This window comes from Nuphar pumila, chromosome 2, assembly GCF_984573655.1.
Source record: "Nuphar pumila chromosome 2, dmNupPumi1.hap1.1, whole genome shotgun sequence".
NCBI classification, from domain to species: Eukaryota; Viridiplantae; Streptophyta; class Magnoliopsida; order Nymphaeales; family Nymphaeaceae; genus Nuphar; species Nuphar pumila.
In genome coordinates, this window is record NC_143250.1 from 1,630,827 (window position 1) to 1,654,267 (window position 23,441).

The window sequence follows — 23,441 nt, forward strand, 5'->3', positions numbered from 1 at the left end:
TAACTGAAAAAAGTAAAAAGGGAATCCAAACTTTCCTCCCTCTCTCTCTCAACCCCATCTCTGCAAATCATGATTTGGTTCGATGACTTTCCACAGAGAAGAAGCTCTCTCTCTTTCTCTCTCTCTCTCGTGTCAGTAATGTTGGGATAAACCACCACGTTGGTGGTGGTTACCCATGATGTGGGTAACGCTCATTCTCTTAAATATGCGCTTTCCGTTAAACCTGCACAAAATAAGGGAGAACGGTTACACAACCGTTCTCATTTTTGTGACTATAAAAAGGAGATTTCATGAGCAACCCTGATCAAGGTGAAACACAGGAAAATCGTGAGAGAGGGTTTAGGTTCTTACCTCTCCATACAGTCGATTTCCATCAAGAGGGAATCGGTCCTGCTCACCGACTGCATCCGGCAGCCTAGGCTTATGGAGGGCCGCAGTCCGGCTGCGGAGAAGTCCTTCCCTTCCCTTCCCTTATCAACCACCACCACCAGTAGCGGCTTTCTTCTGCTCCAGTCGACCTCCACCACCCACAGCAACTCAGCAATGACGACATCAGGTATATCTGCCCCCTGCAACTGCATTTTTTTACATAGAATTTGGTTTCTTCGGTGGCTTTTTGTGCAGGCCAACCGATCCACAAGACCGACCCAACAATGGGTTATGGGCCCACACATCGCTTCTGCTGCAGGCACACTACCCTTTTTCGGCGACTGTCGCCTTGAGGCAACAGAGCTTTTTCTGACAAAGCAGAGTCGCCATGGGGCGACGTTGCAGGCTGTCGACAACAGGTCACTGTGGGGCGACATGGTGTCGATGGCAGTCAGCGACTGTCGTCGTTGGGCAACAAACAAATAAAAAAAAAGGACCGGCTTACGTCAACTTTTGGGGGTTTTTCTGTCGATCAGGGTGCACCGGCTGCCCGTGGCCTTCTTCTTCATCTGGTGTTGTAGAGTCGAGTCGACTTCGCTTCCACCGACGACTATCGAGTTGTTGGAGCTCGACAGCCAGCATCACTGGGTAGTTTTTTCCCCATCGTCAAAAGAAAGTGACCGTCGAGTCACTGACGGTGGTGGAACTCCACCGGTTGCCTTACGGATCGCTGACAATCGTGGGATTGTCGAACCGCCGAGGCCGACGACAGTCATTCTCCTCTGCGACTGGAGAAGAAAACACAAATAGGGTTTGAAATAACCCTATTTCGCGTATCAGGTCTTTTTTTAAGTTTTTGGGTCCCGTTATGGATCTGAACCCGCCCCACCCAAATCTGATCCATAAAGTTATGAGGATCGGATTCGGGATTTGGGTGGGGACCTGCTCTGCTCTGACCCGGATTAGGCCAAACCACAGGTCAGACCCAGATTCGGCTACTATCGGGTCTGGCCCAGATCCAGTTAAACCCCGGGCCAGACCCAGATCCGGTTGTAATCGGGTTTGGCCCAGATCCAGTTGACCCCGGGTCTGACCCGGATTCGGTTACAAACTGGGTCTAACCCGGATCTAGTCTAAACCAGGTTCGGCCCGGATCCAGATCAGTTACAGTCGGGTCTGACCCAGATCCAGTTTGAACTGTTTCTGACACGGATCCAGTAGGGTCTAGGCACTATTTGACCTGAACCGGATCAGGGACTCGTTTGGCCCTTTTCGGGACCATTTTTGACCGGTTCCTTCCAGTTTTTTACCGGTTTCGAGATGCTAAGACCCTGTTTTCTTAAATATAAGAAAATACATGGATTTTGGCATACAGTTATAGGGTTTTTATGAACTTTTGTTCATACTTGACACTGATTCATAAGGTTCAAAACCGGTTCGGACCCTTGGATGACCGATTCAGGGCTGTTTCAGACCGGTTCCTGCTTGAGGACCCAGGGTTTTACCCATTTAAGCTTGGCTTGGGTTATTATTCATGCATTTATTTGTAATTATGCATGCATGAATGTGTGCATAGTATTGGCATTAAGAATATCTAGATGACTTAGTGAATTCATGTCACCAAAGTGATTGAATACATGTATGTTGTCAAAATTTTATACTATTATATGGTTTTCGCCAATATTATTGTTGTACTTAGATTTATGAAACGATAAACGATCCAAAGATAGTTTTATCAAGTTTGGAATTTAAGTAGGGTAAAATAAGGTAAATGTGTTGAGATACATCACATATGTGTATCCAAAGGTACCTTGGGTCGATGGTGTAACTTCACAAGAACCTCAATTTTACCGAATATGGTCGGTAGGCGAAGTAGTTTTGTGTGTCAGAGCTCTTACCAAAGTAGGACTCTGATGACCCCTTTCACTGGCCTGAAAATAAGCATATTAAGGGCCTTTATTCTTTTGCTTTTTTTATTAAAGTTTTAGTCTCGTACGAATGCTTCTTGATATGTGTCTTTTGTCATGCAGTTTCTAGTTCTGTGATTTTAGATAGCTCAAGCTCTATACCTTTTCTTGATGGATCTAACTTTAGTGATTGGAAAGAAATTGTTCTTTTTGCATTAGGGTATATGGATTTAGATATGGCCCTAAGAATAGATGAACCTACTGCCCTCACTGATGAGAGCACTGCTGATCAAAAGATTGCTTTTGAGAAGTGGGAGCACTCGAATAGGCTTAGCTTATTGTTTTTGCAATCTAAAGTAGCTAAGAATATTCGTAGTGCTATCCCACAATGCAGAACAGTGAGGAAATTCTTGAATGCCATTGAGGCACAATTTGTGAGTTCAAACAAGGCCAGAGCCAGTACCCTGATGTCTAAACTCATATCTATGAAATATACTGGAGGGAGAAACATTCGCCAACACATTTTGGAAATGAGGAACATAGCGTCTTAGCTGAATGACATGAATCTCACTATCTCTAATTTTTTCCTAGTGCATTTAGTTCTAACGTCCTTACCCTTGGAATATGGACATTTTAAAATCTCATACAACACACACAATGATGAATGAACATTTAATGAACTTATGTCCAAGTGTGTTGAAGAAGAAGAGAGGTTGAAAGATGAGAAGGTGGAGAGTGCGCATTTGGCTTCTCATGCATCCATGATAGGGCCAAGGAAGAATGCATTTAAGAGAAATGTTATGAAGAAGCCAACTGAGGATAAGTCATCCCAATGCAAGCAATCTGACTTTGCTTTCATAAAGTGCTTCTTTTGCAAGAAGAAGGGACAGATAAAGGCAGATTGCATAAAATATAAGAAATGGTTGAAAAGAGAGAGGTAATTTGTCATTTGTTTCTCATGAATGTAATTTATTATAAATTTCTGAAAATAGCTGGTGGATTGATTCTGGTGCTACTATTCATATTTTCAACTGTCTACACTTGTTTCTGAGCAGAAGGGAACCAACAATGCATGGGAAGAACATCTATTCAGGAAACAAGATGCGTTCACATGTGAAGGGTGTTGGAATCTGCAGGATTACTCTAGATACAAGCGTAGTTTTGAATCTTCATGATGTCTTTTATATTCCATCGTATAGTAGAAACCTAATTTCTATTTCAAAATTGGATAAATTTGGATATTGTTTTAAATTTGAGAATTCTAAATTGTTCATTTATAAGAATTCAATTGAAATTGGTTCTGCATCAGTTTATAATGATTTATATAGATTGAATGTGAAGATCCAAACTCAGGAATCTCTGACTTTTGAATATGCATTAGTTAGAAATAAGCGTAGCTTGATAAATGATAAATCTTACATGTTTTGGCATCAAAGGTTTGGTCATATCTCTGAAAAGAGAATAAAGAGACTTGTAAATGAAGGGATCTTGAAATCTCTAGATTTTATCGACAATGACTCATGTGTTGATTGCATAAAGGCTAAGCATACAAAAACATATAAAGAGGGTGTCAAACGCAACAGTGAGATATTAGAGATAGTCCATACGGATGTATGTTGACCATTTACCCCCTGTTATACAAGTAAAAAATATTTCATCACCTTTATTGATGACTATTTATGGTATATATATCTCTACTTAATTTTTGAAAAATCTGATGTTTTCAGATGTTTAAAGAATTTAAGAAAGAAATAGAAAAACAAACTGATAAGGTTATTAAAATAGTCAGCTCTGATAGAGGTGACAAATATTATGGTAGGTTTACTGAAATAGGGTAAAGAGAAGGACCATTAACGTGATTTCTCAAAGAGGAAGGCATTACGCCTCAATATACTATGCCGGGTAGTGCCTATCAGAATGGTGTAGCTGAAAGAAAAAATTGTATGCTTAAAGAAATTGTCAGAGGCATATTGAATTATTCAACACTTCTCATAAAGTTGTGGGGTGAAGCCTTAATGACTGTTGTGCATATTTTAAATAAGGTACCTACAAAATCTGTGCCTAAAACTCCTTACGAGTTGTGGACAGGTAGAAAACCAGCACTGTCTTATATGCACATATGGGGATGTCTTGTAGTGGCTAAGTTGTATAACCCTCATATTAAAGCCATTGATCCAAGAACAACAAGTGAATATTTCATTGGTTATCCAGAAAGATCAAAAGAGTATAGGTTATATTGCCCATCTCACTCACCACAGATTGTTGAAATGGATAAGGCAAAATTCCTAGAAGATGGTTCAGTAGGATTAAGTGCACTTCAAAGCCTTGGTTTTGAGGAAGTACATAATCTAGCTATGTCACCTGCTAAGAAAAACATCAAAAGATATCATATTATTATTCTTAATGATGATGAGGTTGATCATTCAGTTGTTGATGCACAAATCCAAAGTGAACTTATTGTGAACAATGTGGAACAACACGAACAGGATGATCAGGTTCAATATGAGCGTGAAGAATGACTTGTTTGGAGATCCACAAGGATTAAAAGATCTGCCATACATCCAGATTATGTGGTGTACCTTCAGGAGCCTAGTGATTTCATAGATATGGATGATGACCCATTGACTTTTATGGAAGTTGTGAAAAGCAAACAATCTATGCACTGGATAGAAGCCATGAAAGAAGAGTCTATGGCTAAAAAGCAAGTATGGGATCTTGTCAAGTTACCTAAAGGAGTAAAGCTCGTAGGGTGTAAATGGGTCTTTAAGACCAAGAAAGACTTCAAATGTAACATAGAAAAACATAAAGCAAGATTGGTTGCTAAAGGATTCACTCAGATGGAGGGTATTGACTATAATGAGACATTTTCTCCTATCTCAACTAAGGAGTCAATGAGGATAATTTTGGCCCTCGTAGCTCATTATAACTTAGAGCTACATCAGATAGATGTAAAAAAAGGTACTCCTCAAAAGAGATCTGAATGAAGGGGTATACATGGAACAACCTCTTTGTTTCTCTGAAAATGATCGTCTAATTTGCAAACTCAACAAATCAATATATGGAGTTAAATAGGCCTTTCGACAGTGGTATATTAAAACTTTCCAAGTCATTGTAACTTTTGGGTTTACAGAAAACATTATTGATCAATGTATATACCTTAAGGAAAGTGAGAGTAAGTTCATTATATTGATGTTGTATGTGGATGACATTTTACTTGCAACCAACAATATAAAGTTGCTTTCAGAGACAAAACAGTTTCTTGCATCACATTTTGATATAAAAGATATAGGTGAAGCTGCTTATGTTCTTGGCATTGAGATTCGTCGAGACAAAGAAAAAGGTTTTCTAGGTCTCTCTCAAAATTCCTATATAGATAAGGTGTTAAAGTGATATGGGATGGAGAATTATTCTCCTAGTTTTACGCACATATCAAAAGGTGACAAGCTGAGCCTAAAGGATTGCCCACAGAATGATATTGACAAAGCACAAATGAGTGCTTATCCATATGCATCAGTTGTTGGCAGCTTGCAGTACGCCAGAAAAGTTCTCAACCAGATATTTCTTTTTGCAGTAGGGGTGCTTGACAGATTTTAGTTTAACCTAGGTTTATCCCATTGGAAGGTTATCAAGAAAGTCTTGTGGTACTTGCAAGGGACAAAAGACTATATGTTGATGTATCATAAAGTTGATCACCTCGAAGTCATTGGCTACTCAGATGCGAATTTAAGAGGATGTCTTGATAGTAGAAAATCTACTACTGGGCACGTCTTCTTACTTGCTGGATACATGATCTCTTGGAGGAGTGGGAAGCAGATGACCACTGCCGCCCACACCATGAAGGCAGAATTCATAGCATTATACGAGACTACTTTGCAGACTAATAGTTAAAGAACTTCATATCACAGTTAAAGGTGGTCGATTCTATTGGGAAGCCACTGAAGGTCTACTGTGATAATGAAGTTGCAGTGTCTTTTTTTAACAACAAAAGTACTACGTTGTGCAAGCATATGGAATTGAAGTATTTTGTTGTTAAAGAAAGGACAGAGAATCATTTAGTGCATATTGTTAATATTGGTACCAAAGAGATGATCGTTGATCATCTTACTAAAGGGCTAGCACCAGGATTATATTCCGAACATGTAATGAGGATGTGATTGTTAAACTCTTTTTGACATATGCATTTAAATAAAGTGATAACTTTTAGTTTTTGATTCTCATTATGGTTATTGTTAATTTCATAAGGATTAGAGATTCAACTCAGGATCTATAAAATAGATTATAAAGACCAATCTATACATCAAGTTATTCTCATAAGGTTTTTTTATTAAAAAGGTTTATCGTCGAAACAAGTGGGAGAATGTTGAGATAAACCACCACGTTGATGGTGGTTACCCACGATGTGGGTAACGCTCCCTCTCTTAAAGATGCTCCTTCCGTTAAACCTGCACAAAATAAGGGAGAACAATTATACAACCGTTTTCATTTTTGTGTCTATAAAAAGGGGATTTCATGAGCAACCCTGATCAAGGTGAAACACAGGGAAATCGTGAGAGAGAGTTTAGGTTCTTACCTCTCCATACAGTCAATTTTCATCAAGAGGGAATCGGTCCTGCTCACTGACTGCATCCGACAGGCTGAGCTCGTGGAGGGCCGCAGTCTGACTGAGGAGAAGCTCTTCCCTTCCCTTATCAACCACCACCACCAGTAGCGGCTTTCTTTTGCTCCAGTCGACCTTCACCACCCACAGCAGCTCAGCAATGGCGGCATCAGGAATATCTGCCCCCCTGCAACTGCATTTTTTTACACTAAATTTGGTTTCTTCTGTGGTTTTTTGTGCAGGCCAGCCGATCCACAGGACCGACCCAACAAATAACACCCACGCCTCTTTCAAGCCAATGTAATGCCCATTTCACGTTTCACGTTCAATAAACTTAAAGAATTTCATTAGTCAATGATTTCTCTAAAAATGCCTGAACCAAACAATTATAGCCCTTGGGTGTCTGTTCCATTTTTTTAATAAAGAATGAATGAAGAAGATATGACCTTAATAAGCCAAATTAAGTAAATAGTCAAGGGACTGCTGCTGCAATGATGCTGATGACATATACAATTCACTGTAGCTTAGAGAGATTACAATGTTGTTTAGTTGAAAACCTTTAGCAACCATGACAAGCAGCACATTGAGAGCATAATCGAAGCACCCATGTCTAATGTATCCGATTAGCATCGTGTTCCATGAAACGATTTCTTTCAAGCATTTTGTCAAACAGGTACCGAGTGTTTACGGTTTCGCCACATTTCACATTCCGGACGATGAGGGCATTGACAAGAAACCTGTCGGAACTGTAACTCCACCTGAAAATATGCCGATGGACATCCTCACCCCTATGTAATGACCCGATCCTGGTGCACGCCTTGAGGATGTGAAGGAATGTGAGACTATCAGGCTCAACACCCATCTCATTCATTTGGGGGTAGAGAACCATTGCATCCTCATACTGGCCTTGCTCAACGTACCCAGATATAAGAGAATCCCACACAAATACTGTAGTTAGTTGTGCCATTTGGTCGAAGAGTTTGTGGGCATCCTCAAGACAATCAACCACATATGGCAAGTGGTTAAAACTCAAGAGTGACACACCAGGATGAGCTTAATGGATTTGCATTTCTTGTTGAAAGGCACCTATCTAAAATACGGTCTCCAGAGAGAGAGAGAGAGATGGCCTGCTTCTGTCCCGCCAATTCCATCGAACCACTGTAAGATTTACAGAGAAATGCGGTATATATATATATATATATATATATATATATATATATATATATATATATATATATATATATATATATATATATATATATATATAGAGAGAGAGAGAGAGAGAGAGAGAGAGAGAGAGAGAGAGAGAGAGATGGCCTGCTTTTGCCCCGCCTAATGCCATCGAACCACCGTAAGATTTGCAGAGAAATGGGGGTTGAGAGAGGAAAGTTTCGATTTCCTTTTGTTTTTACTTTTTTCAGTTTCTTTTATGTTTCGGGCCGTTACTTTGTCTGGGTTATGCTTTGGGCAGTAGAATGGCAGCCACGCGTCATCATCGTAAAGGTAGTATGCACGGTCATGATTGTCAGATGAGGGTAACCGTCATTTGACAAATGACCTGAACTGAACCCGTGGGAATAACCAATAAACCAACTTTACTCTCTTCTCATCACCTGTTTGCCTGCTGCTGCCACTCCGTCTTGGTTGGGGTAGCCCATCGTCACTCTTATCATGATGTCCAGTCTTTGGTACCTCAATTTCCTTCTCTTTACTTTGTTACAGGTCACCAAGTCCCAGAGTCCTTACTACAACTGCCCCAGCTCTGCTCTCAACTACACCACCAACAGCACCTTCGAACACAACCTGAACACCCTCTTAACCTCTCTGACAGCCAACGCTTCCCTCACCGGCATCTACAACACCACAATAGGCGGGAGCCCGGACCAAGTGTACGGTCTGGTGCAGTGCCACAGAGACATCTCTAATGAAGACTGCAGCAGCTGTGCAGCCTCTGCTGCTTCACAGATCGTTCAAGTGTGCCCCAACAAGAGAATGGCTGTCATATGGTTCGATAATTGCCTATTTCGCTACAATAGCTTCAATTTCTTTGGAGTCGTAGATGAGTCCAAACTTGCTTTGGTAAACACCGTGGGCATCTCTAACCCCTTAAAATTCAAACCGATTGTGGAGTCCCTGTTCAGCAATCTTGCTCTATCAGCTACCACCACCAACTCCAGCCTCTTGTACGCCACTGGTAGTTTTCGTTACACGGATAACGTGACTATATACTGCCTGGTGGAGTGCACAAGGGACTTGCCATTGAATTTCTGCAGTTCGTGTCTAAAGAGTTCCACGATTCAAATCTTCCAGTGTTGTTCAGACAAGCAGGGTGCGAGAATTCTGTCTGGAAGTTGTGTTATAAGGTATGAGATCTACCCTTTTTTCGGAAACTTGTTGATGCCGGCGATGAGATTGCCACCGCCGCCTCCATCGTCTTCGTCAGCTGGATCTCCAACGAATTTTTCTGGTGTTAATGGTGAGTCTCCGTCTCCTCTTTTATCTTTGTTTCTCTGTGTATTGTATCAGAGAAGCAGAAAGAAGCTTATCGTGGGAAGGAGGCCATTTTTTATGCAGCGGCGCGTTGCATGCTTATCATTCAGCTCCGCTGCTGATGACCATCCATTTCAACATTTCTCCCGGTGGACACCACACTCGTATCGAGAAATGCCAAGAAGGGCAGCTGTCACCATGCAGCGTTGCTGCATACAAAGTGCCCACAACTCCAAAAAAATATAGCTAATCCTATCCTGCAGATGTGTTCGACATGACTCGTTGCTAAGAAGAATGGATTGTGTTTTTTCTTGATAAATAAATGTGTTTTTTTGAAACTTGAATATTTATAATTTTTTTTTGAACCATTGGTTTTCAAGCTTTAAAATAAACATGCTCGCCCGTCCGGCTCTGCCGATTTAAAATCGATTCTTAACAAATCAAACATGTAGAATCATATTTCTACACAAGAAAAGAAGTCCCCCCCACTTTTTTCCGAAAATCTTAGTTCTTACGGCAGTTAGCAGTATAGTTGTTAGTGGGATTGATTTACCGTTGTAATTGTTATTTATGTGTGCATTGTTTTTTATGGATGAAGGGTGCATGTGCTCATCTAAACATCTTTATGTCATCACCGTATGGGTCTCTGCATCAACGGCGTTGGTGGTAAGTGTGCTTTGCGTCCTCTTGTTGACAAGGAAGAGGACTGCCGAAGACAGAGCACAAGGCAACTGCAGCGATCAAGTTCCAAGAATCACTTGGTTACCAGAGATGAACCAAACAACTGAGCTACTAGTGTTTGACAAACGGTACTTTATGGTCATTTGGGAAAACGCGTATTGCCATCCTTTTCTCTTTCAATAATTATTGTACTGGTTATGATAGAGGGGCAGGTTGCTGTCCCTATGTCTTAAAAATCTTAAAAGAAGTATCTTGTTTATATTGCACGGATATTTAACATCATTAGGAAAGTTGAGACAAGTAACATCAGTCATTAAGGTGATACAAATGCATCAAAGATAGAGGAAGCGATGGCCAATGGCCGTGACGTTGAGTCTCGTTCAAGGGGCTTGACTTTGACTAAAAAAAGGTGATAATATTATAGAATTACAATGACCTTAATGTCCAGAGAATGTGAAAAAATTCTTTTTCTTTTTCTTTTTTACGGTTTTTTCGTAATCATCTTCACCTTCCAAGTTAAACCCAAAACCATCCCTCTCTTATCTTATTTTTCAATACCATTTTTTTTTTTTTACAAACCACAGCAAAACCATTCTCAAGGTAGCTAGTGTTGCAATGTCACATGACCAAAGAATGTTTTTATCTTAACATTTTGAAATGCAAGAATGACGTTCTGGAAAATGAAATCAAACCCGGGGGAAGGGGTCCTAGCCTCTGAGCTGCCGGCAGAACGACCATAGGTATGGCAAGCTGAGCCAGCAAGACCAGGTCTTTGTGTCGGTTTCTTCGGATTATAAATTCAAAAAAAGTAAGTGATGCTTTTAGATATCATCCATAAGCAGGGATGTAAACGCTTTGGATTTGAGTTGGATGTGGCAAATATCATATTCGAATTAGACTAATCAGATGCTGAATAAATGGATTTGGATTGGGATGGTGAAATACTCGTGCTAGATTTGCTTTTTCTTTTCTTTATTTTTTATGTAATTAGATTCAAATATTTGTTAAATCCAGATCTCCATTGGATTTAGCAATAAAAAATCAAAACCATATCGACATCAGATTATATTAAGATATGATTTGGCTTACTAAATTTGACTAAATAGAGTTGGATTGGATTGAATATCCTATAAAATCTAAGCTGTTGACATCTCTATCTACAAGGTAAGGATGATTACAGAAAAAACTCTTTTTTTATTTGTCAAGAAGATCTGGGAACCCCTCAAGATCCAGTTTCAGTGCCATTCTCTGTTGTGGGTGTCTTGAGTTTTCCTTATCCATGACCCCATCCAAAAATATTTTGCTGATTATACAATGAGATTTTTCAAATTATAATTTTCTTTTATCTATCGACTAGGGTTCTACGCCCTTTTCATATACATAACTCCTCCTTTTAGAGTTGGGGCGTATAGGGCTTTATAGTTTCTTTGGGTATTCTTTGCACTGAGTTATGTTTCTTCATTCTTTAAATGGTTTTCCATTCTTTCTTTACACGTAGACGTAAGCCCAAGTACTGAAACATGTAAAACCTTATATATTTTCTCTCTCTCTTCTCTTATCTTGTGATTTGTTTGTTTTGTGGCGTGCATAACATGCTGCCCTTTTCGGAACCCAATCACATCACTGAGTTTTCAATCAAGCTCATTGGGTTCACAAGGTTCAAGTTCTGCCCCTGTTTCATCTGGACCTTTGTACTTGTATTATGGTTACCCAAAAACTTGATCGAGCCCGTAAGGCTGGCGTACACTTTTAGTGCACCAGTAAAAGTCTTTTGAGAAATTTGATGGTGAGCATCGTGACCTCTATTTGAGAGCATCGTGACCTCTATTTGAGCACATAGTGAGTGAGCAGCTATCAATTTCGGTGTATATTATTTATTTATTTATATATATATTTTTAAAGGTAAGCTGGGTTGGGACCATTGAGATTTGAACTTGCAACTTCCCAACACAAGGTGACTTACACTAGCCCCATTGGTAATAATAACCAATAATTTTCACGGTAGATATGGTCACCATTTCACCTGTCAACAAAACGGGGGTTTTGAAAGTGACTGAGGTTTCTCTTTTCTACTTCAAAACTAATAACTATTAAAAAAAAATGTGACCGAGGTCATTTGTGAGAACTGAGAACGCCGTTACATTAATGTAACTTGAAACGATTTATAGGGATTGAAAAACGTTATTGGGTTCCTCTCAACTAAATTCTCCTTTTCACAAAGCTGGAAGCCTACACAGACACCATAAAAAAAATCATGGACGGCTATTGAATACGCAAGCACCAGCAAACCACCTTTCCTTTGTTCTCGTCACCACCCTGCCTGCCATTCCCTTTTGGCCTCCCCATCTAACAGACAACCTTGAGCCCATCCATCATCACTCCATGGTGATGTCCGGTTTTAAGTATCTCAAGTTCCTCTTCTTCCTCCTCCCTTTGTTCCGCGTTGCAGAGGCCCAGAGTCCCTACTACAACTGCCCCAGCTCTGCTCTCAACTACACCACCAACAGCACCTTTGAAAATAACATGAACCGCCTGTTGACTTCTCTGTCAGCCAACGCTTCCCTCACCGGTTTCTACAACACCACAGTAGGCGGGAGCCCGGACCAAGTGCACGGCCTGGTGCAGTGCCACAGAGACATCTCTAATGAAGACTGCAGCAGCTGTGCAAACTCTGCTGCTTCACAGATCGTTCAAGTGTGCCCCAACAAGAGAATGGCTGTCATATGGTTCGATAATTGCCTATTGCGCTACAATAGCTTCAATTTCTTTGGAGTAGTAGATGAGTCCAAACTTGCTCTGGAGAACACCGTGGACATCTCTAACCCCTCACAGTTCAAACTGATCATGCAATCCTTGTTCAACAATCTCACTGTATCAGCTACCACCAACAATGCTAACCTCATGTACGCCACTAATGATGTCCCGTATACAGATAACGTGACTCTATATGGCTTGGTGGAGTGCACAAGGGACTTGTCAATGAAATTCTGCAATTCGTGCTTAAAGAGTTCCATAAATGCCGTCTCCCAATGTTGCTCAGATAGACAGGGCGCCAGAATTCTGTCTGGGAGCTGTGTGATAAGGTATGAGATCTACCCTTTCTTCGGAAACTTAACGGCAGCGCCGCCGAGGACGCCGACTCCGTCGACGCCACCGGCTAATCGATCTACATCACCGCCGCCGGTGGCTGAAACTCCAAGTAATTCTTCTGGTGATAAAGGTGACCCATCATCCTTCATATGTGTTTTCCGTTTCCTGTGTTCCATTTTGAGAAACAGAGAACATAATTTCTTGTTATCACGTATGGTTATCTTAATTATCTGCGTTTTTGCTTTCTGTATTAGGGTCTGGTGGGAAGTCCTCAAAAAATACTATTATCATCGCCGTATCAGTCGTTGTACCGGTGGTGTTGTTGCTATGCGTTCTGTTGGTGTGCTTGTTTGGGAGGAAGAGAGCAGAGGATACACCGATAGGTAACCAACTAACAACAATTAATTTAAGTTTCAACTTTTATTTGGTTGGTTAGAGATAAATTATTACAATTTTAGTTGATAAACTATTGCCCTTTTGGTTTAAACAAGATACTCCGTGATCATCTGGAAGGAGAGGAGCCATCCTTTTCTTTTCAATATTGATTGTGGACGACCTTATTTGCAGGGGCGTAGCTAGGATTCATGTGAGGGGGGGGCAAACAGGGGTGTAGCAAAAAAAAAAATGGTGTGATAGTCTGGGGGGTTCGGGGGCAGCGCCCCCGAAAAATTTTTTTTGAGTTAAAATAAAAAATGACTACAATTATTAATAAAAATCTATTTCATATGGACAAATCAAACTATTTGCTAGTCAGGGCTGGGCTACAAAGATGGATAAAAATCTATTTCATATGGAATCACGGCTGGGCTAGGACTGGGCTTTTAAAAAAAATAAAAATAAAAAATTAGTTCTGCGCCCCCCCCCCAACCCCCGCTCCGCCTATGCTTATTTGCATAGTGGCGTATGACACAGGGCAACCTGTGTCCCATTCTATGTTAGAATAGTATTGTTTGATTTTTACATTTGGTGGTGCATGCAAATTCCAGATATGTCAACTCCCATCGCAATCTTGCACAAGAGTAGTCCTTGTTGGCAAACAAAACACTAATGATAAATTTTCTTTCTTCTTCTTTTTTGATGAGGAACCTTCCCAAGTACACGGTCACTTAATGGGACTAGTCCACCCCTAATTTCAATGTTCTGTCCTGGTTAGGTTAAATGTTTAGCATCAATGGGTTGAATTCTTGTGAGGTTAAATCATATTTGTATATGACCAATTCCTCGGTTATAATCAATCCCCACCAGATATGTCACTTGATAGAGATGTGTGTCGGCTCTGGTCTCACTGTTCCTGCATGAAATGCACAGTTCTCAAGGGAGATGTGTGGTGAGAATTGAATATAAGCGATGATTTTGGTTTATACAACATGACCTGCTCTACCCCCATTTCTCGAAGCGTTGTGTAGAGAAACAGAAGATATTGTTGAATAACTTGCTGGGCAATCCATGACTTGTTTGGCCAGGTGAACAAGGAATTCTAGATTCTAGAATCTTACCAGTAGGCCGGCCAGTTATGCACTCATACCTGGCCAGATAACATGTAGTTGAGACTTAGATTAGGCTTTTTCATTATCTATTTTGATTGGCAAGCTAGGGGTATACCCTGCCTGAAACCCCTCAATTATGAGGGTGAAGCTTTATCATGAGAACAGATCTGGTGATATGCCAAAACACTTTCCGCTTGTATTTTGGTATCTCCACCATCTGTGATATTCATCTCCTTCGTTCATTGTGCAACGAGTGGAGATCAGCATAAGACGTCATCAACAGTGGTTGCCGTTGATCGCCAGGATGGACGGTGAATATGCCAAAAGCATGCAGGAAATGTGTTTTGGCATATCACTTGATCTGTTCTCCTTTATCATCCAGCTACCTCATTCGACCTAAACTTAAGATTGAGCTGTGTCAGGCTGAGAAGCTGAAGTGTTTAAAATGTTATTTTTACTTTGAGATACATACGAAATACTGAAATCCTACCATAAATACGCATGGCTGTGGGTATTGGGGAGTGTAGAATTTGTAATTACCCTATGAGAAGTTACATGGCTGGGAAAAGGTGGAGAAATTATTGCCACTATTCTCACGTAATGGTACACTATTAACCCCCTTTTCTTGTAGGCTTATAATCCCTGTTCTTGGGATATGATGGGGAACCAAAATTATTCTCACTTATCTAATGACCTACCATTGTCTAGTCCTTAAGCTGTCAAGAACTTTTTTAAGCTAATTTGCAGGACATGAAAAAGACTACATTTTGGTTGTTTTTGTTTTTGTAATCATGCTATCTGTTCAATATCTTCCATCACCTTGTACCATCATCATTTCGATAAAATGATGAAAATCTGCATCGCCATCAAGATTCACAACTAGGGCTGGTAAATGAACCAAGCAGCTCATGACTCGGCTCGGTTCGTCCTGCCACAAACTCATTTGTGATCGGTTCGTATAGTTGGCAAGCCGAGCCACGAGCAGCTCATTTAGCTTAAACGAGTCGAGCCCAAACACAAGGTGTTCAGCTCGACTCGGCTTGATAGTGCTCATATAGATAAAATATATATTTTTATGGATAATATATATTTTGTGTAATATATAAAAGGAAGAATGCATAAAATATATATAAAAAAGAAGGATGAATGAAAAATATATACATAAATATGGACTATTAAGTGTAATTGATAAAAAGATATATATTTTCAAGTATGATATATAAAAATGTATATACTATGTATAAATAACATGGAATGTTTTTACACGAGCCAGCTCGTGTTCGTCTCATCTCATTCAGGGATGAGCCGAGTTCGAGCTTGGCTTGGCTAAACACGAACACGAGCCAAGCCACAAGCTCAATCCACTAGTAAATGAGTCGAGCCCGAACATGCCCTGTTCGGTTGGTTTGGCTCGTTTACCAGCCCTATTCACACCCACTGCCATCATGATCACCACCTTGTCCCACTACCACCAGCTCCAATTTAATCATTTTAAGCATTGTTCAGGAGAAGAACAAAGGTGCATTTAAAATCATGGGTGAGTTTGGAGCCAACACAATTTGCATACTGAATTTATAAACAAGTTCTCCACAGTGGAGAACATTAGCACAAGAGCATCATTATTGTATCAAGTATTTGGTACAGATCATGTGAAATTTATGTGCAGCTACCGGTGAAATGGGAGACATTGAATCTCTAGTCTTCGACTTGGGTACTGTGAGAGCTGTGACGGACAACTTCTCCGAAGTGAATAAACTCGGAGAAGGTGGCTATGGATCTGTGTACAAGGTAATTCCCCAACTATCCCGAGTCATGTTCTGTTTCTCTTAACATTACTATTACTCGAGACTTGCACTGAAAAATTTTCTGTTTATTGAACAGGGCAAGCTGTCAGATGGTCAGGAAATTGCAGTGAAAAGACTTTCTAGAAATTCTGGACAAGGAGTTACTGAATTCAAAAATGAGGTACGATTGGTTGCAAAACTTCAACACAGGAACTTGGTCAGACTTCTTGGTTGTTGCTTTGAAGGAGAAGAGAAGATACTTATCTATGAATACGTGCCTAACAAAAGCCTCGACAATTTTCTGTTTGGTATGTATGTTCATTTCTTTTGCGACTGCCTTTTTCTTCTTTTGCTCTTACTACACCAAGTAGACACTAGATGATTTCACGTCATTAGACAGTACCATTAATGAATTCCTGATCTTATTTTATTTGAACATCCATGATCAGAATGCTCTGCCTCTTATAAAATATTTTTTCAGTATGCGATGGATTCCCCTCGCAAGTTTCTCATAATCAACACGGTTATATAAAGATCATCTGTAATTCTGTCAAAACAAGGGACTCTCATGCTTTTCTAAGATTATACTGTTACATTCAATGATGATTTGGGATTCTTGTGCATGTTATGGACAGGGGATACATTGAAACGTGAGCAGCTGGACTGGGTGACACGTTTTAAGATCATTGTAGGAATAGCAAGGGGCATTCTGTATCTTCATGAGGACTCTCGGTTGAAGATTATACATAGGGATTTGAAAGCAAGCAACATATTGTTAGATACAGATATGAATGCTAAAATATCAGACTTTGGAATGGCAAGGCTTTTTGGCTTGGACCAAACACAAGGCAATACTAGCAGAATTGCTGGGACATAGTAAGTGTGCTTCTTGTTTCATTAACACAGTCTTTTATATATGTGTTATATTTTCTTCATGCCCAATTTAATTAGGCCAACTTTTCACACACTATCAAGTTCATGTTGCTTATTGAGTATCTGCCCCTTGCAGTGGATATATGTCACCTGAGTATGCAATGCAAGGCCAATTCTCTGTTAAATCAGATGTATTCAGCTTTGGAGTCATATTGTTGGAGATTGTTAGTGGCGAGAGAAATGCTGCTTTCTATAATTTAGATTGTGCTGAAGACCTTGTAGGCCATGTAAGTATGAAGTATTGTTACTTCAAGCGCAATAACTTTTGCTCAATTCAAGCCCCATTTCCGCGCACTGGTGTTTGAAATTTTACTTCCATCTTCACATATTGAAACTTTGGATTCTTATGATGTAGGCATGGAGACTCTGGAGGGACAACAGAGCTCTAGAATTGGTCGATAAAATGATGCGAGGACCACTCCAAAGAAGTGAAATAGTAAGATGCATTCATGTAGGCTTACTGTGTGTGCAGGAAAGCGCAGCAGACAGACCAGTAATGTCTCAAGTGGTTCTCATGCTTGGCAATACATCAATGACACTTGCAATCCCTTCCCCTCCTGCATTTTTGGGGGGAAGAAGCAAAGTTCAGTCTGAAAGTGAGTCGCATGTCACTGTGATCTCCTCGGGCTCTTCCAAAACTAGCACAATACCATGGTCTGCAAATGATGTGACAATTACTGAACTAGAAGCTCGATAGAGTCGCTGCTGCATCAAAATGTGAGCAAAATATTTTTATGGAGGGGAAGAGAAACAGCTGGTTAAGTTTGATTTACATATCTTGGGGAGGACAAGAGGATTAGACACGTCGTAACAAGCTTGTCTTTGTTTCATTTTCACCATGTCCATAAGATCTTATGCACCGTCTACCTATGGATCAAGATGTTGTGTGACGATACCATTCATAAAAATGTTGTGTCAAGGCCTTGTTGGTGAACAAGTTTCATCAGATACTGAGCGGGGTTTGAGTTCTCAATTTGAATAATGTAAAATCATCCCTTCTTTAGACGGCCTGATATCTATTAAAGAACAGAAGTAGAGACAACTGGGAGGAATAGGCTTGTTGAATATGGGTCGAGGTCTGCTGTCCTATGGCCGGCCAGAACTGGGGAAGCCAGAGGCCCTTCTCTGGCCAACTAGAAACATTAAAAGAGTCGGCCAGAAAAGGGCCACCCTGTTTTCTGGCTGTCCATGCGCATTGAGAAATCTGCCCCCCTGGCCCTTTTTCGAATGGTTAAACACACTAATGGCACGTTTGGTGACGGGGCTCCTCTTGTCTGGTAAGAGAAGCTAGTGCACGTTACCTTGTGTTTGGACGTTGCAGGTTCAAAACCCAATGGTAGTTGTACTACTGGTAGGTGTCTGCCTAACCCAGCTTGCCTTTCAAATAACAAATAAGACCCTATTCTGGACGCACACACACATGCCATATCAGTGAGTCAACAAGGAATCAAAGGTTGACGCAAAATCACGGAGGAAAGAGAGAGGGCGCTGCAAGAAACGCTGGAGAGAGAGAGACCGATGATGTTCTCCTCTCGTTTCTAAAACAAAAACGTGAACGGCGATGGTGAGAGAGAGACGGTGGCGTGGGCGATGTGAAGGGTGGGAAAGGAAAAAAACAAAAGTTATGTGGTGTCATATCGGGCCGTCCTATCAAAATAAGATCAGATGGCTTAGGGTTTTTGGTGTTTTTCTTCGCATAAAATTTCAAAACATGATCTGACGGGGGAATTAGCAGTGGTCGCGTGTCCATTAGCGCTCCTGTCGAGAGCGAAGAGAAGGCAAAAAAGTGCCACCGAAGTAGCATGAGCAGGCTTCTATTGTGTAGCAACAATAGAGTTGGATAACATTTTTCGTCCACATGCATCCCGAAGAGCGAAGGAGCGTTCCATTCTTTTCGGCGGCATCCTTCTGCATTAGCGGCGAGTGGAGAGACACAATCCCATTCATCATTTTGGATTCACATAAGCCAAAGCCCATAGCACTGGCAACATCTCCTGCATAAATGCGAGGAGGATGTATAGCTGATATAGGATCTTGTTGAATAGGATTTGGTTCTGCAAGCGGTTCGGTACGAACTAAGAAATTTCGAACAAAAGGATTGGAAGTTGCTGATAGGAAAGGAGAGAAAAACAAAGCAATGCCAACAGAGTCAATCTGCTGTTCATCAATAGACTAAGCTTTCTCTTTTGCATCTCGTGTAAGATGCAACAAAAAAAGATTAGTGATCCTTCTTCTTGCTAACCACAGGAGGGCCTAGCGCCCAGAGGAGCAAAGCTCATTTTCCTTCTTGGGTAAAGCGGCACATAAAAAATGGCTGGCCCTTCCAAAGTCCGGTTCCTTCGTGAACCAAGTTCAGAATCAACAAGGGTTCTTCTGAAAACTCTATATATAGAGTTTTTTCTTGAAAAGCAGGATACGGTATATGAAGTATAAGATTCAAATTCAAGAATTATTATATGATCTGAGCCTAGGATGCGATCAAGTTGGGTTTTTCTGTAAAGCATTTTTAAATATAAACTTTTGTGTTCTAAATGCTTCTATCAAAAAGACGTATTACGTATTATGCTGTTGTTTTTTTTGGAAAAAACGAGATTTCATTTTTTTTTTCAAAGTGTTATTGAAAAATGTGCATTTTTAAATGGAGCTTAATTTGCTAACGACCACGGCAAAACACCCAGACTTTTTTTCTTTTTTTGAAAGGTAAGCTGGGTATTAGGCACACCCCCACCAGTTACACAACATAAGGTGACGTGCACTAACCCAGTTTTTTTTTTTTGACAGAGAAAGCTGGGGTGGGGTTAGAGAGGGTGGTGTATGTTCGCCCCCGATGATTCATTGAATCCCACGTCTGTGTTCGGGGGATCGAATGAGCACCACGTATTCATGCACATGGGGCTCGTATTCCCGTGTATGTTGACATAACTTTGCATCGGACACTGAATCCCACGTCTGTGTTGGAAGCCCCGAACATGAGATCTGAGTACCGGCCCTGTTGGGGGGGGACATATAACCTGCTTTGGTGGGGTTAGTAGGAAGACCCTACCAGTTACCATTTGAGGTTGAAACTTGCAACGTCCCAACACAAGGTGACGTACAAAAACAGCTCCTGCCAGAGCCCGGTTGGTACAAAACACCAAGACTTGTTAATGAAAGACCGAATGCCTTGAGTGAGACTAATTAAAAAACCCTACTTCTTGAAGTCCTCAAGTTGTTGAGAGACCAATGGCACAGATGACCCGTTCAACTGACAGATGGCTGATATTTATGCCAGATTGTCTATTGCCTGCAGGGGCCACCTCACCCTACCACGGTACCACCTTGGCACATCATTTGAATCCTAATCGGTTGCAATCACACGACAAAGTTTGTGCATTAAGAACCTGGTTTCCCTTCATCAGGCCTTGGACCCCACACAACAGACAGGATGGAGGGTGATCAGGTGCTTAATGCACAAATATTCACCTGATCTTTTCACTGCTATGTTGGGCTGGAAAGGACCTATCCTTGAAGAATATTATGGGATATATATGTGATTCAAACCCATTGACTTGGTCCAAATCCAATAGACGGGTGAATGAGTCACCAGAGTTAAGAGCTGACATGACCCGATCCTACTCTATCAAAAGTTGATGCGAGTCTTGCTTTGGTCAAGCTATGGTAATTGTTGAAAATATGTTTTTTTAGAGCCCGGATCCTAAAAATTAGGAGGTGTAAGTTTCACACATGCCTTTTCACGGGGAAGGTGTTGCGTGTGCACTACCGAAACATGCATTGTAGCTACAGTGCATGTTCCGACGTGCTCAGGGGTGTAAAGGGAGCCGTACATCAGCCCTGAAAGATATACGGCAGTGTAAGGCTCCCTCGTACACCCCCCCCCCATTGAGCACCAGTCCTCAATGAGAACTCAGGAACACGCATTGTAGCTCTTGAGGGGAACATATAACCTGCCCGCCTTTCCACGTATAACAACACAAAGATTTTCATGGTATGATAAGATGGGTATGATAAGATGCTTGCACCTAAGTATATAGAGCCTGAAATTTTTTATTAGTGGGAAACCATATAAAAAAAAGTCTTTCAAGGAAGAAAATTTATACCACGCCATCATTACACCAAAGATGATGTGTGTCTCTAAAGTAGTAATGCAATTTGTAATTTTTTAAATAAATTAAGTAATGAACCGATAGGGGTCAAACTCACCCTGCTTTTATATATACCAAAGATGATGTCTGTGCATACGTCAAACAAAACGTACGTGACCAATTCAATATGGAAGTCCATTTATACAAAGTAGTAATGCAATTTGTAATTCTTTAACTAAACTAAGTAATGAACCGATAGGGGGCTTATATATATATATATATATATATATATATATATATATATATATATATATATATATATATATATATATATATATATATATATATCAAAAGCATGTCTAGTCCGAACTTGGTTTGACGTGCTTGGATCATCCGATTTTTTTCGGTATTTTGGCCTTTAGCGGATGTTAGGACCACCCATAAAGTTCTCGGCAAAAACAGTGCTTTTAGCGGCGGTTCAAAATCACCACTAAAGGTCGTTTAAAAAAAATAATGTTTATGCAGTTAATCTTGCATGACAGCGATGAAAATGTGTTTGATTTAGAGTTGTCAATCGAAGAAGCAAAAGCGAAAAGCGATTCATGAAGCAAAAGCGGAAAACGAGATACCTCTAAAATTTTAAGAAACGAGAAGTGCGAGATAACTTAGAAGCAAATAAAAAATCGTCTTGAAAACGAGAAGAGGAGAAGCAACCTAAATAGCAAATCGGGATTCGAAGGGAAAGAGAGACGAAAAAAAAAATGACCTAAGATTTAAGGAAAAGCGAATAGGAATCAAAAGAGAAGCAAAAATGTAATTATATATATTTTTCTTAATTTATCAAAATATAAGGTTTATGTTATCATTGATAAAATAAAATATGAATATTTAGAAACTGAATCATGTATGCAAAGTACAATCATTTAACAAATATATATGTTGCAAGCATTTAATAAACAATATATCAAATAAAAATCACAATTCATATTTATATTACAACCATTTAAAAAATACAACACATTATAAGTATTTAATAAATGATACATAAAAAAGATCCATAATCTTTATTCATGTATCAACTATTTAACAAATGTATTATGTTGCAACTTGCAAGCATTTAGTAAATAATACATTAAAAAAAATTAAAAATCATATTTCTATTGCAATAATTTAACAAATGTAAGCAAGCATTTAATAAATAATACATTAAGAACACAAATTGATTAAAAAACGTACCTTTTTCACAAAAGAACCACATGACTTGTTATTTAATGATATGATCTTTCCGAGATAGAAAATTAGAAATCAATATGGTTAAATTTCCAAGTGAACAAAACACTCTGTTAGGTTCGTTCCACTCATTTACCAACCCTACCTTTAAAGAGCATCATGTAAGGGACACCCATAAGAAAATTCAAACTTGGGGTAAGGTGAGACCTCCCTGTCTATGAACTGGAGATCATATGAGCCACCCCTTTGGGTGAGCCCACGCCAACCCATTTGGTGGGCACTAGCTGCGGATTGGCCTCTTATGTAAAAACTACCTCTACAATTTATTATTTTGAGAACAAAAAAGGACCTATGTTAAATAAATTCAGTTCTAATGCATATTATGAGCAAATTTAGGCCCATTTTTGACAGAAAAGCAAGTCACTGTTATTCATACCAGTCTCCAAAGTATTAGTATATAAGTATGTTGAGAGGAATTTCTCAAAAAGAGATAAAAACTTTCTTGGTAAAAACTTTCTGAAGTTTTTGTTTATCTGGTAGGAACATCTAGTGCACGTCACCTTGTGTTGGGATATTGCAAGTTAGAATCCCAATGGTATCATTGTATAAACTGCCTAACTCCAAATTGGCTTTCATAAAAAAAAACTTTCTGAAGTTTTTATCATAAGAAAAAATTATCATGTGTTGGATGATGTTGGAAAAAAACATATCATGTGTTGAATTTGCAAAAATGAAAAGGTTAGAATCAAACAGAGTGCAGTTGAATTGTACCAAATAGAAGGTTCAGTACG

General features: G+C 39.9%; 2 protein-coding genes across 2 annotated transcripts; both read left to right on the top strand.

Annotated features, from left to right (window-relative positions):
* The first annotated feature begins 8,508 nt into the window (after positions 1 to 8,508).
* LOC149844414 (cysteine-rich receptor-like protein kinase 15) lies at positions 8,509 to 18,311 on the top strand. Its single transcript, XM_089997148.1, has 9 exons — positions 8,509 to 9,349; positions 9,962 to 10,204; positions 12,266 to 13,264; positions 13,389 to 13,517; positions 16,288 to 16,409; positions 16,503 to 16,713; positions 17,041 to 17,281; positions 17,415 to 17,565; positions 17,694 to 18,311. The coding sequence occupies exons 1-9, from the start codon at positions 8,545 to 8,547 to the stop codon at positions 18,033 to 18,035; spliced, it is 3,243 nt and encodes a 1,080-aa protein (XP_089853274.1). The 5' UTR covers positions 8,509 to 8,544; the 3' UTR covers positions 18,036 to 18,311.
* Positions 18,312 to 19,206: 895 nt separating this feature from the next.
* LOC149844415 (uncharacterized) lies at positions 19,207 to 19,595 on the top strand. Its single transcript, XM_089997149.1, is given in 1 exon segment — positions 19,207 to 19,595. A coding segment is annotated over 1 exon segment (255 nt). The 5' UTR covers positions 19,207 to 19,340.
* Positions 19,596 to 23,441: the final 3,846 nt, after the last annotated feature.

Coding starts and splice junctions, on each gene's coding strand:
- LOC149844414 (XM_089997148.1), top strand. CDS start 8,545: ATGATGTCCAGTCTTTGGTACCTCAATTTCCTTCTCTTTACTTTGTTA. Junction 13,265..13,388: donor TAATTCTTCTGGTGATAAAG/GTGACCCATCAT, acceptor TTTCTGTATTAG/GGTCTGGTGGGAAGTCCTCA. Junction 17,282..17,414: donor AGCAGAATTGCTGGGACATA/GTAAGTGTGCTT, acceptor TGCCCCTTGCAG/TGGATATATGTCACCTGAGT.